Source organism: Hypanus sabinus, chromosome 21, assembly GCF_030144855.1.
Source record: "Hypanus sabinus isolate sHypSab1 chromosome 21, sHypSab1.hap1, whole genome shotgun sequence".
Classification (NCBI taxonomy): Eukaryota; Metazoa; Chordata; class Chondrichthyes; order Myliobatiformes; family Dasyatidae; genus Hypanus; species Hypanus sabinus.
Genome location: NC_082726.1, coordinates 29,679,285 through 29,694,183, shown reverse-complemented (window position 1 = coordinate 29,694,183; position 14,899 = coordinate 29,679,285). Strand labels below are relative to the sequence as shown.

General features: G+C 42.1%; 1 protein-coding gene across 1 annotated transcript in view; it reads right to left on the bottom strand.

Annotated features, from left to right (window-relative positions):
- Window positions 1-14,899, bottom strand: part of bms1 (BMS1 ribosome biogenesis factor) — a 97,392-nt gene that overhangs the window by 50,682 nt on the left and 31,811 nt on the right. Inside the window, exons 7-10 of the mRNA XM_059946194.1 lie at window positions 11,900-12,021; window positions 9,944-10,137; window positions 6,493-6,632; window positions 935-1,560 (exon numbers count right to left, since the gene is read on the bottom strand). Coding sequence (XP_059802177.1) covers window positions 935-1,560; window positions 6,493-6,632; window positions 9,944-10,137; window positions 11,900-12,021 — 1,082 coding nt within the window. The remainder of the gene's footprint in view (window positions 1-934; window positions 1,561-6,492; window positions 6,633-9,943; window positions 10,138-11,899; window positions 12,022-14,899) is intronic.

Genomic DNA, 14,899 nt, shown 5'->3' with positions numbered 1-14,899 from the left:
AACACCATGGGGCAAAAGCTTAAGGTGAATGGGGAGAGATTTAATAGGGATCAGAGGGGAAAATCTCCTCCACCCACACAGTGGCCAGTGAGTACATACAGGTGTGGTAGAGGTAGATACAACTAGAATATTTGGACAGGAGCATGGTTAGGAAAGGTTCAGAGGATATGGACCAAATGTAGGCAAATGGGACTAGCACAGGTACACACCTCATTTGGTATGGATGGTTTGGACAGAAAGGCCTGTTACTGTGTTGTATTCTCTGAAAATGTACCACTGCGCTCCACAAGGAAACAAAGAATTCAGTGGTCTACATCAAAGGAGCAAAAACCAAGAATGTCTGGTCAGAAATTAAAATCACATTTTGGGAGGTGTGTGGAATAACAGTAATTTGGAGCAGACAGCAGTGTCAGCATGATGGGATCATGGGAAGAATGGTGCAAATATGTCCATGACAGACTAGAGACAGGTATGCACAATTCAAGTCATAGAATGACAAAACAGGCGCTCAGCTCAACTCATCCACTGTGACTGTGTTGCCCAGGGAGTTAGTCCCATCTGCCCATTTTGGCCCATAGCTTTCTAACCCTTCCTATCATATACTTATCTGCATGGTTTTTAAATGTTTCTAAAGCGCCTGTCTCTGGCATTTCATTACAAAAATGCAACACCCTTCTCAGATTGCTCGAGGTGGCAAAGAGGGCTAAATTCAATGCTTAAAATCCAGCTACTGATTCAGATTGATTTATCACATGTACATCAAAATATTCAGTAAAATGTGTTTGCATTAACAACCAATACAAACTAGAGTTACGTTAGGGGCAGCCCACAAGTGAGGGAGAAATATGAAATAGATATTGTTTGTTTTTCTTTATATTCAAAGCTTTGAAGTAGTAACAACCCAAGTATTACCCAAATCAAAAATTTCATATACCTGGTGTCTCAACAATTAAATCAGTCTTTTCTTCATAATCGTCTTTTAGTAACTGTTCAGTGTCACAGTGTCTTTGATGTAGCAGGTCTTCTGACAACTCTGACCTTGTCTGTTTCACAAGTAAGTTTACATTTTCACCCTCTTCAGAAGTATCCATCGCTGACATTGTCAGCGCCTCATCTTTCTGCTTACGATTTGAAATTCCTTGCAAAGTTCTTTTCATCACTGGTTGCTCCTTTAGTGTTTTGTTACTAGTACGTAAAGTCTCTGAAGAATCACCGACAATATCATCCTCTGGATCAGACTCATCAGTCACCTGCGCCTCTGAATCAATCTCAGAGTCATCATCAGCAAATGCCGGCCTTTCTACTGTAGCCTCTGCATCTGGCCCCTCCAACTTCAAGGCTTTAGGCAGCTGGGGATAATATTCTGATTTATGGTCAGTCTCGTCTTGACTGTTGGTTGCTTCCTCATTTTCATTGTCTGTTTCATTACAACTTTCAGAGTCATAACCTTCTTCATCACTTTGACTCATTTCATCATCACCCTCATCATCAAATACAGCTTTACGTCTCACCCGTCCATTCTCTGGATCAATCTGTTTTTCCTCCTTGGGCATTTTGAATCTGTTTGCGAAAAATAAATGCATTTTTTTAAAACAGAAAACACAGCAAATGATCATCAGTTTTGATTACCTTCATTACGAAATTCTCATTTTGGTACTCCTCAGCAGTATTTGACAAACTAAAGCTAATCTGCTGCCTCTGATCTCCAACAATCCAGATTCAACACTAAGCTCAGATGAGGAATGTGTGGAGCTTCTCCCCAATTTGCCCAACTGGCTTCATCCCCCATCCCAAAGGTGTGCTGGAAAGATAATTAGTGTCAGTGGAAGTTTGTGGTGCACATCTTGGAATAAAAAGTGCATCAAAGGGACATGAGAGTAAAGTTACAGGGAAATGGGATTGTTGGGAGCAAATGGGCTGACAACATCTCCTCCACCATCACCGTCAACACCGATGCATCATAAGGCAATGTGCTTAGCCCCTGCTCTACTTGTTTTATACTTCAGACTGTGAGGCTAAGCACAGCTGCAATGCCAGATTTAAGTTGGCTGGCAACAACAATGACATTGGCCAAGTCAAAGATTGCAATGAATCAGCATATAGGAGGGAGATTTAAAATCTGCAGGGTGGTGTCACAACAACCTCTCACTCAATGTCAGCTGATTACTGACTACAGGAGGAAGAAAGCAGAGGTCCATAAGCCCGTCCTCATTAGGGGATCAGAGATGGAAAGGTCAGCAACTTTAAATTCCTTGGTATATCACTTCAGAGGATCTGACCTGGGTCCTGCACGCAAGTGCCATTACAAAGAAAGTATGGCAGTAGCTCTACTCTCTTAAATGTTTGCGAAGACTCAGTGTGTCATCTAAAATTTTAACATGTGTGCTGGAGAGTATATTGACTGGTTACATCACAGCCTGATGTGGAAACACTAATATCCTTAAACAGAAAAGCCTATAAAAAGTAGTGGATATGGCCCAGTCCATCACAGGCAAAGCCCTCCCCACCACTGGGCCCATTTACATATAGCACTGTCACAGGAAAGTAGCATCCATCATTACAGATCCCCACTATCCAAGCTATTCTCTCTTTTAACCCCTCAACCATCAGGCTCTTGAACCAGAGGAGATAACTTCACTTACCCAACATTGAACTGTTCACACAGTCTATGGACATACTTTCAAAGACTCTTCATCTCATGTTCTCAATATATATTGCTTATTTATTTATTATTATTATTATTATTTTGCTTGATTTTATTTCTTTGTAATTACTCTGAATGTCCGCAAGAACATAAGAACCATAAAAACATAAGAAATAGGAGAAGGAGTAGGCCATCTGGCCCATCAAGCCTGCCCTACCATTCAGTAAGATCATGGCTGATCTGTCCATAAACTCAGCTCCATCTACCTGCCTTTTCCCCATAATCCTTAATTCCCTTATTATGTAAAAATCTATCTAACTCTATCTTAAATATATTTGGTGATGAAGCCTCAACTGCTTCCCTGGGCAGAGAATTTCACAGATTCACCACTCTCTGGGAAAAAGTTTCTCCTCATCTCCATCCTAAATCTTCTCCCCTGAATCTTGAGGCAATGTCCCATTGTTCTAGTCTCACCTACCAATGGAAACAACTTTCCTGCTTCTATCTTATCTATCGCTTTCAAAATTATGTATGTTTCTATAAGATCCCCTCTCATTCTTCTGAATTCCAGAGAGTATAGCCCCAGGCGACTCAGTCTCTCCTCAAAGGTTAACTCCTTCATCTCTGGAATCAACCTAGTGAATCTCCTCTGCACTGCCTCCAAAGCCAGTATATCCTTCCTCAAGTATGGAGACCAGAACTTCACACAGTACTCCAGGTGTGCCACATCAGTACCATGACCTCCCTGTTCTTGAATTCAATCCCTCTTGCAATGAAGGCCAACATTCCATTTGCCTTCTTAATAACCTGCTGTACCTGCAAGCCAACTTTTTGCAATTCATGCAGAAGCACTCTCAAGTCCCTTTGCACATTTTAATAACAATCTGCTCTTCTACTATTCCTTCCAAAGTGGATGATCTCGCATTTACCAACATTGTATTCCATCTGCCAGACCTTGGCCCACTCACTTAACCTATCAATATCCCTCTGCAGACTCTCCACATCCTCTGTACAATTTGCTTTTCCACTCAGTTTAGTGCCATCAACAAATTTTTGCTACGCTATACTCAGTCCCCTCTTCCAAATCATCAATGCAAATGGTAAACAGCCGTGGGCCCAGTACCAACCCTTCCTCAGGTGTTGCTGTTGTCTCTGCTATTTTTCACATATGATAATGATCTGGATGATAGAATTGATGGCAACATGTTTGCAGAAGGACTTGGAGAGATTAAAAGAATGGGCAAAAAATGACAGACTGAATACAGTGTATGGAAGTGTATTGTCATGCACTTTGGTAAAGAAATAAAGATGATGACTATTTTCTAATTGAGGAGCTAATTCAGAAATTGGACGTGTAACGTGACTTGGGATTCCTGGTGCATGATTCCCTGAAGGTTAGCTTGTAGGTTGAGTTGGTACTAAGGAAGGTAAATGAAATACGAGCAATCATCAGAGTCAGAAGCACTTTAAAAGTCATCACTGTACCTTCCTCAACCACTTTCTCTGGCAGGTTGTTCCATTTTAGCCCCACATGCCCTTTTTAAATCTTTGCCCTCTCACCAAAAAACTATGCACTTTAGTTTTTGCTACTGTGCCTGGGAAAAAGACTGTGCATTTACCCTCCCTTTTGTAAGGTTACATCTCAGTCGCTTATGCTCAAAGGAATAAAGTTCTAGCCTGCCTATTCACTCCTAATAACACATACTCTAATAGTCCTGGCAAAATTCTTGTAAATGTGTTTTCTTTTAATGACATTCTTCAGTAACAGAATGACCAAAACTGTATAAAGTACACTGCTACCCCACTCAATCCTCCAAATTCCAATGAATATAAACCTAACTAACTAATGTCTGATTCTGGAGCTGATAGGACTGAAGTGTCAACATTGATGCCCTCCCTTCATACCAAGAATATCCTTCCTCAGAAAGGGATGCTAAAACCGCATGCCTTAGTAACAGCACAGTCTTACCAACGCCCTGCACAACTACAGCATAAAATTCTGACTCCTGTGCTAGAATTTTCCACTATAAAAGGCACTATTTGCCTTTTCCTAAGCTGGCAACAACAAACTCAGACAGAGAGTCAAAGGCTGTTATTAATATTGGAACACTGTAATCAGTATTGCTCCGCAAGAACTGGTGCAGGGACAGCTGCTGTTTTGTGATATAAACCAAAGATATGATTGCAGATCGGTGGATTAGCAGATGACGCTAAGATTGTGGAGTTGTGAGCAGTGTAAAGGACCGTCAAAGAATAAAGTGAGATATAGATTAGTTAAAGATTCGGGAAGAGAAGCATCAGACGGAGGACCTGAGGAAGTGTGAGGTGCGGCACTTTGGGAAGCCAAATGAAAGTACACAGCTTATGGTAGACACCTTAATAGCACTGAGGTACAGAGGGACCTTGGGGTCCAAATCCATAGTTCACTGAAAGCGGCTACACAAATGGGTAGCATATTGCATGCTTTCATTGGTAGGCAGATTAAATACATGAGTAAGGAAGTCATGCTGCAACTATATAAAACTACAGTCAGACCGCAAATGGAACACTGTGTGCACTTCTGGTCACCCCATTATAGGGAGGATGTCTGTAGAATGAGTGCAGAAGAGGTTTACCAGGATGTTGTCAGAATTGGAGGGTATAAGCAATAGTTTGGACAAACTTGAGCTGTTCTCCCTAGAGTGTCGGAGGCTGAAGGGAGACCTGATAGATTTGAAATTATGAGAAGCAAAGATAGAGCAAGACAGGACCTTTACCCCAGGGGCAGACGTGTGTAACCCTTACCCAAAAGGCTGGTATATGTCTAGGGGAAACGGAGATCCAGCCACTCACCAACCCACCTCCCGTACGCGCAGGTGCTGTGAGAATCGAGTTTATGCCTCGCACCCGCCAACAGTATCAAACCCACAACAAATACCGTTATGAAATACACTTTAAAGAGTTTACTAAAATTAAAAGAGTATTAGGCAATACTATATATATATATATATATATATATATATATATGGAAAAAAACAAAAGGCGCCAACTTATCAAAGTTCTCTCTGTTTAGTGCACTCGTTGGAGCTCAACCATCGAACCATTCGACCCTTCGTCGCTTGCCTCTGACTTCCACGTCTTCCACCCCGGACTCCCCGGTGGTCTTCCGAGCGCACGTCCACCTCCCTCGGCGTCTTTCTCCCGACTCCCCTCACACCAAAAACCCGCGAAAACCCCTCCCCCAAGTTCCCAGCCTCACAAGACACAATAACGTTCCCCATTGATTAACAAATGAATACAACTACCATATCAGCCATTCTAAAGCGAAACAACAGCGAGAGAAACACTTATCCGACAAAGAAGCACTCCTACTCCTAACAAACCAAAGAAGCCATTTTGAGTAACATACACAGGACATTGTAAACATGCCTTGGGGACATGCTTCTAAGGTTGAGACAGGGAGTCTCAAGGCAATGCAAGGGCCAAGGTTTTTTTTAAAAACACAAAATGGTAAATACCAGGAATGGGGCTACCAGTGGTAGTAGTGGAAGCATGAATATTAAGAGAATAGAGGGATATGAATGATAAACAGGAAGAGGATATATAGTACAAATTGGCATCAAGATCAGCACATCGTGTGTTAAATGACCTGTCCAACACTGTTGGTCTACATATGAAGTACAAGAATAGGTACACAAGAAGAAAGATGGACTTTCTGCACTCCAATACAACTAACTATGGTTCCACTAACTCTATGATGCAAGGAACAAAAACAAGGCTGTTCACAATCACTTTGGGATTAAATGTGCATGAAGAAACTCTAGCTGCGAGAGAGAACCGTTTACATAGAATTCAAGGTTTCAATGTACCTGATTTCTGTCAATTCTTCATATTCCAGAGGATGGGAATCCATGAAGAGAGAAACTTTGCTGGAAACCATTTTGTTATCAATAGTACTATGAGTTGTAATAAGACTCTGCATCAACTCATCGGTTGGCCTTTGTTCTTCCTGAAAATCAAACAATACACACAAACAATAAGAAATCTGTTGAGATGTTAGTAGTGCATTGAGAGAATCGGTGATTGTCAATTGGTTTATAACATGTATCAAGGTACAGTGAAAATATTTGCTTTGCATGCCATCCACATCAGCATGTCAAGGTAATACAAGGGAAACAACAGCAGAATGCTAAATAAAATGCTACAGATTCAGAGGAATTGCTGTGCTGGCAAACAGTAAGGTGCAAGGCCATGATATGATAGATTCCAATCTATTGAACAAGAGGTCTGTTGAATAGTTTCTTAAAGCAGAGTCGAAATTGTCCTCAAGCCTGGTCGTACATATTTCCAAGGCCTTTGTATCTGCCTGATTTTGGGGAAGATGGGGATGGGGTAGGGGGAGGAACAAAAAGACAAAATATCTTTGGTGGGTGGTGCTGGCTGCTTTTCGGAGGCAGCAAAAAGTACAGACAGAGTCGGAGAAGGAGAGGCTGGGTTTTTAAAAAGCGCTGAGCTGCATCCACATCTGCAGTTTTGTGCAATCTTGGGCTTGGGCAGAGCAGTTGCCACATCATGCATCTAAATGGGATGTTTTCTGTGGTACATTGATAAAAATTCATAGAGTCAACGGGGACATGCCAAGTTTCCTTTGCCTCTGAGGAAGCAGAAGCAGTACTGTGCTTCTTGGCCACGGTGTATACAAACTCTGGTGATGTTTTCGACTTGGAACTTCAAGCATTCAATCCTCTCAACCTCAGAAACATTGTACCACCCCTCTTTTTTGAAGTCAATGACCTGCTATTTTGTTTTGCTGACATTAGGGGAAAGGTTGTTGTAACACCAGCCTTTAATTTGTTTCAACTAGAATATGTGCTTATGCATAATCCATCCTTAAATGATCTCTTGCATTTCATGTATTTCTAACATGTGACATTTCTAAGGTTCAGGTATTGTCAGAAGGTGCAGATGACTTAGAAGGTGGGCTGTGCAGAAATCCCTGATTAAAATGAGGCTGGTGCTCCTGGTTCAGTGTCCTCTATGTCAATGAGTCCTAAAGCAGATTGGGGGGCACTGCTTTGTCAAGCACCTGAGCTCTGGAAGAAGCTATCCATTTGAATTCAACGTCCCCCATTCCAATTTTCACATGTTTACTCATGGCCTCCTCTACTTCCCAGATGAGGTCAAACTCAGGTTGGTGAAGCAATACCTTATATTCTATCTGGGGAGCCTCCAACTCGATGGAGCAAACATTGATTTCTCTTACTGCTGATAATTTACTTTCCCTTCCTCTTTGTTTTCCTATTCTCCATTCTGGTTAACATCTCACCTCCTCTTCTTCTCACCTACCCATCACCTCCTGATCCCCCTCCTCCCTCCCTTTCTCCCATTGCCCACCATTAGATTCCTTCTTCTTCAGCCCTTTACCTCTTTCACCTCTCCTTCCCAGTTTCCTTCACCTCCCTCCCCCACTTTCTCCCTTACCTGGTCTTCACCTGCCAGCTTGCACTCCTTCCCCTCACCCCGGATTGTTATTCTGACTTCGGTGGCCTTTCTTCTCAGTTCTGATAAGTTTCATCCCAAATTATTGTCTCTTAACAGGTCAGCCTCCTTCCCTTCGGGGAAACCAAACCCAGCCTATCCAATCTCTCTTTAACGTTCCAATCCAGGCAACACCTTTGTGAAACTCCTCTATACTCCCTCCAGCACAATCACAAACTTTCTGAAGTGTGCCAATGAGAACTGTGTCAATAGTCCAAACACTGCCTAACCCAGGCTTTATAAAGGTGTTTACATGACTTTAACATAAGCCATAATGAATGAAGGTGAATGTCCCATCTGCCTTCTTCACCACCATATCAACAATAGCCGCCACACAGCTCTTTAGTCTGTTCATTAACATTCCCTTAGTTTATTTACCTTTGTTTGCCTTTCCAAAATGCATCACCTCACATTTGTCAGAATTACATTCAATTTGCCATTCTTCTATCTAACCAGCTGAACTATATTATGCTGTAACTTTAAACAACCTTCCTCACAATCCAGAACGCCATCAATTTTTGCCTTAGTTGTCAACTTATAATTCGTCCCATTCACACCGTCACAAATGTTACAAACACCTACTCTATTTCTTTTTAATCCTCTTAATACACTTTGTATCATATACTCTATAGTAATAGAGAGCACCTCGATACTCACCTTATAAACTTTCATAGCAGATTTTCACTCTAATTTCCTTTCCAAGTATGTTCCTACATTCCCTGCATTCATCACAGAACTGTGTTTTTAGTTGCCCAGATCTGTCACATGCTTCCTGATATTGCTTCATCAGCTCCTCAGTTTCCCTGTTCATCCAGATCTCCCTAATGATGTCATTCAAACATTTCACCCTCATCAACTCCCTTTTAAAAGACTCCCATTTGTTGGATGTCATTTTATCCAAAAATAGTTGCACCCAATCCACTTTCACCAAGTTCATCTTTGGCCTTGCCCCATTTTGGGACCCTGACTTGCAAACCATTCTTATCCGTCTCCATAACTACCTTCAGACTTACAAAATGATGGTTTTTCCACAAGGAAGGGGATGAATATGTGAAAAAAGCTGCTGGAGGTGGCGAAGACCGATAGATAAAACAACAATGTTGCCGGGGGGGGGGGGGGGGCATTTGGACAGGCACTATGAAAGAAAAGCCATACAGGGATTAATGGAGATTGGCAACACAATTGACGTGGACAGGTCAGGTTAAAATGCCCTGCTTCTGTGCTGCATGATTCCATGATAATTTGTTGGTTCGCTCTCAAAATGTACATATCTTCCCCCTCTTTACAGTTTTTTGCTGTATTCCTCACTCATTCCTAAATGTGTTCCAATCTTTTGGCTTCCCACTGATCTTCACAACATTGTATGCTATTTCTTTCTATATGATACTATCCCTTTCTTGGATAGCTACAGATGCTTTCAGTCTTCACTTTTACCCATGGTCTACCAGGCAAAAGTGCACTGGAATTGAAGACTGATCTCTGGACCCCCAGGGTAAAATAGCATTGCACTAACTGCTATGCTACCATGGCACCCCAGACAGCACAGAGATCATAGGCTAAACGGCCTCTTCTTACATCCTACATGTCCTATGATTCCATAATCAATTGTAATGTCTCCTGCTGGGGAGAAGGATACTAATGTTGATCTTGCTCAAGCCTCAGAACCACTTGCACTATGTACTGGAGGGCAGAGAGAAACTATTAAACTCTGTTTGGAGAAGGAAGGAAAACATTAACAAAAAGGGAAAAGAAACACGAGAACTGAAAGTGTACCATATTTACCTCATCTCTGTGTGCATGGCTTCCACCTAAATCAATATACACGGCATCTTTATCATAAATAATGCCACCAACTCCAGACATTGGGGCATAGATCAGCTTCTCTTTCTCATTCAAAGACCGTTTCTTCTGCTGCTCTGGAAGTGGACAGGGATCAGGAAGGAAGTCGACTTTATTCACCATGAAATCACCAACACCTGGAGTGGAAAAAACAATTTTAAAATCGCATGTATGTCATGTCTTACACCTATGCATGTGGAATGGTAGTTTAGCGGTTAGCTTAATGCTTTACAGCACTAGCAGTCCGGGTTCAATCCCCAGTGCTGTCTAAAAGGAACTTGTATGCACACCCGCGACTGTGTGGTTCCTCCTAGTACTTCAGTTTCCTCCTACATTCCAAAGATATCCAGGTTAGGGTTAAGCTGTGGGCATACCATGGTGATGACAGAAGCATGATGGTACTCATGGGCTATCCCAGCACATCCTTGAACTGTGTTGGTTGTTGGTGCAAACAACGCATTTCACTGTATCTTTCGATTGCTCTATGTACAGGTGACAAATAAAGCTAATCTTTAATGAATCCAAGTGACGTTACTGTAAATAGACAGGCAAGATGCACTGTGTTACAAAGAACAACTACTAGCAGTGCATTTGCTAAGATTTTACAATGTGCCAATGCTAAATGAAAATACATAAAGCAATGTCTTCCAGGCCCACAATTAAAATATTTTAAGGGATTCAGTAGGCAATTGCTCCACAATGTCCTCCCTTTCTACAGCTGTGATACCCTGAACGGCATTGCTAACTCCTGATTAGCAATGCCATTCCTCTACCTCTTCCACCTCCCCCTCCATTCCACTGGTAAGATCCAATCCACGAAACATCCAGCAGCTGTTCCTGCCCTTGTGTCAACTAGGTCTCCATAAAGGCCACAACATTGTAGTTCCACGTACTGACCCACGCTCTAAGTTCATCACCCTCGTTCCTGATATTTCTTGAACTAAAATAGACATACTTCAACCTATCCCACTGACTGTAATTTTGGCCTGTCAATTGTCTATCTTTCCTCATAGACTCTCTGCATTCTGAACCTACCTGTACACCAACTGCCCCATTCTTTGTCCATTCACTCTGGTGTTCATCCCCCTGCCACAGCAGCTTAAACTCTTTCCAAAGAGGATACTGGTCCTCTGGAGTTCATTTTTGTATAGGTCATGCATTCCTGAAAAGAGACCTCAATGATCCAGAAATCTGAAAACCTGCCCCCAATTCCTCAGCCACGCATTCATCTGCCATATCATCCTATCCTTACCCTCACTGACATGTAGCCCAGGCACCAATCCAGAGATTACTACCCCGTAAATCCTGCTTTTCAGCTTCCTACCTAGCAGCCCGTGTCGCTCCCCAGAACCTCATCCCTTTTTTTGCTATGCCATTGGCACCAATATGTACCACTATTTCTGGCTACTCATGCCCGCACACCCCCCAGAATGATGTGACATCGATCCAAGGTATCCCTGACCCTGGCACCCCAGAAAGCAACATATCCAAGTGTTTCTTTCATATGCACAAAATCTCCTGTCTGCTCCTCTAACTACTAAATCCCCATCAGAACTGCACTCCTCTTCTTCCCTCTTTCTTTCTGAGCCACAGAACCAGAGACCTGGTTTGCTGCAGGATTCCCTGGTAGGTCATTCTTCCCCCAAAAGTATCCAATGTGGTATACTTATTATTGAGGGGAATGGCCACAGGACACTCTGCATTGTCTTCTCATTCCCTTTCCCTCTCCTGACAGTCATTCAGGTACTTGCCCCCTGCAACTTATTTCCCTGTAAATCTTTTCTATTTCTTCCTCAATATCCTGTATGAGCTAAAAGTTGTTTAGCTGAAGCACCTGTTCCCAAACACAGTCTGTAAGGAGCTGCAGAAACATAAAACTTCTTTTGAGTAATACATTACCAGGTACATGAACTTGACTGTTGGCTTTGAGATATGTCCCACGCAGGTAACCATACATTGAAATTCTACGGTCACACTTCTGATTTACTCGTACATCTTCCGGGTTGGTCAGATCTTCCATTCTGAAATAATACGATTTTCTCATTTAAAAAAGCTTTTCTGTGCAATAGTCATATTTTGGCATGTTGGAAATACCTGTTAGGGTTGTGCAGATAGTCAGCAGATCACTGAAATGACAAGGCATTTTATCATGACCCTTTGGAACTGTCTATCTAGAATACTGGAACTGTCACAAAGCTGCGAGTAAGTTTCATCTGTGGGGCTTCACAAAGATGAACTACCTGGAATGCACCACACATGTATACAGAGGGACCGTCTGAAATACACTATATTTCCTGAAAGTGGCTACACAACTTGTAAGGGTAGTAACAGAGGCATATGGCATGCTTGCCTTTATTGGTCAAAGAACGGAGTTCCAGATTCAGGAAGCTTCAGTTATGGTTATGCTGTATTGCATTCAATTCTGGTTGTCTGATCTTAGCAAGGATGTGAAGGCTTTTTGAAGGCGTTTAAAAGGCTTACCACGACGTGGACTGAATTAGAGGGCATCTGCTACATGAAAGGTTGGACAAACTTGGGCTCTTTACTCTGGAGTGACAGAGACTAAGGGGATAAAGTTTTATAGGATTAAGAGAGGCACAGATAGAGTAGATAGATAGTATCTCCCCCCCCCCCCCCCCCCCCCCCACCGAGTTAAAATGTCTCAGACCAGAGGGCATGCATTTAAGGTAAGAGGGGGTAAGTTTTAAGTTTTTGTCTTACAGAGTGGTTGGTGCCTGGAATCCTCTACCTGCAGTGACGGTAGAGGCAAATACGATAGGGACGTTAAAGAAGCTCTTAGATAGGCACACAAATGTGCAGGAAATGGAAGGATATGGATATTATGTAGGTAGAAGGGATTAGTTTAGCTGGCTATTTAATTACAGCTTTAATTAGTTTGATCCAAGGATATACCTTCTATTGAAAGGACAGGAAGAGCAGAGGTGGTGGGGTGGCTCTGTTGGTAAAAAAAAATGAAATCAAATGCTTAGATACAGTAGACATGGGATCAGAAGATTTGGAATCTTGTGGGTAGAGTTAAGAAACTACAAAGGTTAAAAAGAATAAAAAACACAAAATGCTGGCAGAACTCAGCAGGCCAGACAGCATCTACGGGAGGAGGTAGTGACGATGTTTCGGGCCAAAACCCCAGACCCTGATGGAAGTTATACAGAGGCCCCCAACAGTAGTCAAGATTGTGGGATATAAATTACAACAGGAGATAGAAGAGGCGTGTAATTAGGGCAATGTTACAATAGCTATGGGGGATTTCAATATGTAGGAAGGTTGGAAAAATCAGGTTGGTGCTGGATCCCAAACAAAAAAGGAAGTTTGTATAATGTCAGTAAGATTTTTTTTTAAGAGCAGCTTGTGGTTGAACCCACTTGGGAAAAGGTAATTCTAGACTGGGTGCTGTGCAATAAACAAGAATTGATTAGGGAGCTTAAGGTAAAGAAACCCTTCAAAGTCAATGATCATAATATGATAGAATTCACCCGGCAATTTGAGAAGGAGACAATGAAGTCGGATAGATCAGTATTACAGTGAAATTAAGGGAATTACAGAGAGATGAGAGAGGAGTTGGCCAAAGTTGATTGGAAGAGAGATTAGCAAGGATGATGATTGAATAGCAATGGCTGGAATTTCTGGGGGCAATTCAGACGGTACAGGATAGATATATCCCAAAGATGAAGAAGTATTCTAAAGGAAGGATGACACAACCCTGGCTGACAAGGGAAGTCAAAGACAGCATAAAAGCAAAACAGAGGGCATATATAGAGCAAACATTAGTTGGAAGCTTTTAAAAACCAACAGAAGGTAACTAAAAAAAACATAGGGAGAAAAAAGATTATATATGGAGATAAGCTAGCCCAAAATATCAAAGAGAATACCAAATTTTTTTTCAGATATACGAAAACGTAAAAGAGAGGCAAGAATGGATATTCGACAGCCGGAAAATGATGCTGGAGAGGTAGTAATGCAGCCAAAAAATATGGCAGGTGAACTCAATTATTTTGCAACAGTCTTCACTGTGTAAGACACTATCAGTATGGTAGAAACTCAAGTGTGTCAGGGGGCAGAAATGACCATAGCTGCTGCTATTACAAAGGAGAAGGTACTTGAGAAGCAGAAGGGTCTGAAGGTAGATAAGTCACCTAGACCAGATGGACTACATTCCTGCGTTCTGAAAGAGTTTGTGAAGGCATCAGTAATGATCTTTTAAATATCAAATAGGTACAGAGGGGATGTCAGGGTAAGCTTTCACGTAGAGAGTGGTGGGTGTGTGGAATGCACTGCCGGCAGTGGTGGTGGAAGCGGATACAATAGGGTCTTTTAAGAGCCTCTTTGATAGGTACATGGAGCTTAAAAAAATAGAGGGCTATGTGGTAGGGAAGTTCTAGGCAGTCTCTAGAGTAGCTTACATGGTCAACACAACATTGTAAATTTCTATGATATATGTTCTATCACTAGGTTCTGGAATGGTTCCAGAGGACTAGGAAATTGCAAATGTCACTCCACTCCTTAAATAGGGAGGTAGGTAAAGGAAAGAAAGTTACAGGCTAGGTAGCCTGAATTCAATGGAAGATGTTGGGTGTCCATTGTTAAGGATGAAGAATCACGGTACCTGGAAGTGCATGACAAAGTAGGTCAAAGTCCGCATGGTTTTCTCAAGGGAATACCTTGCCTGGCAAATCTAGCCCTCTACTTTTCTAAGCTCCATGTTGGACTTCTTTCAGAAAATAACAGGCAGGATAGACAAAGGAGAGCCAGTAGATGTTGTTTACTTCGATTTTCAGAAGGCCTTTGTAAAGATGGTACACATGAGGCTATCTGACAAGAGCCTTTGGTATTACAGGAAAGTTATTAGCACGGATAGAAGATTGGCTGACTGGCAGGAAG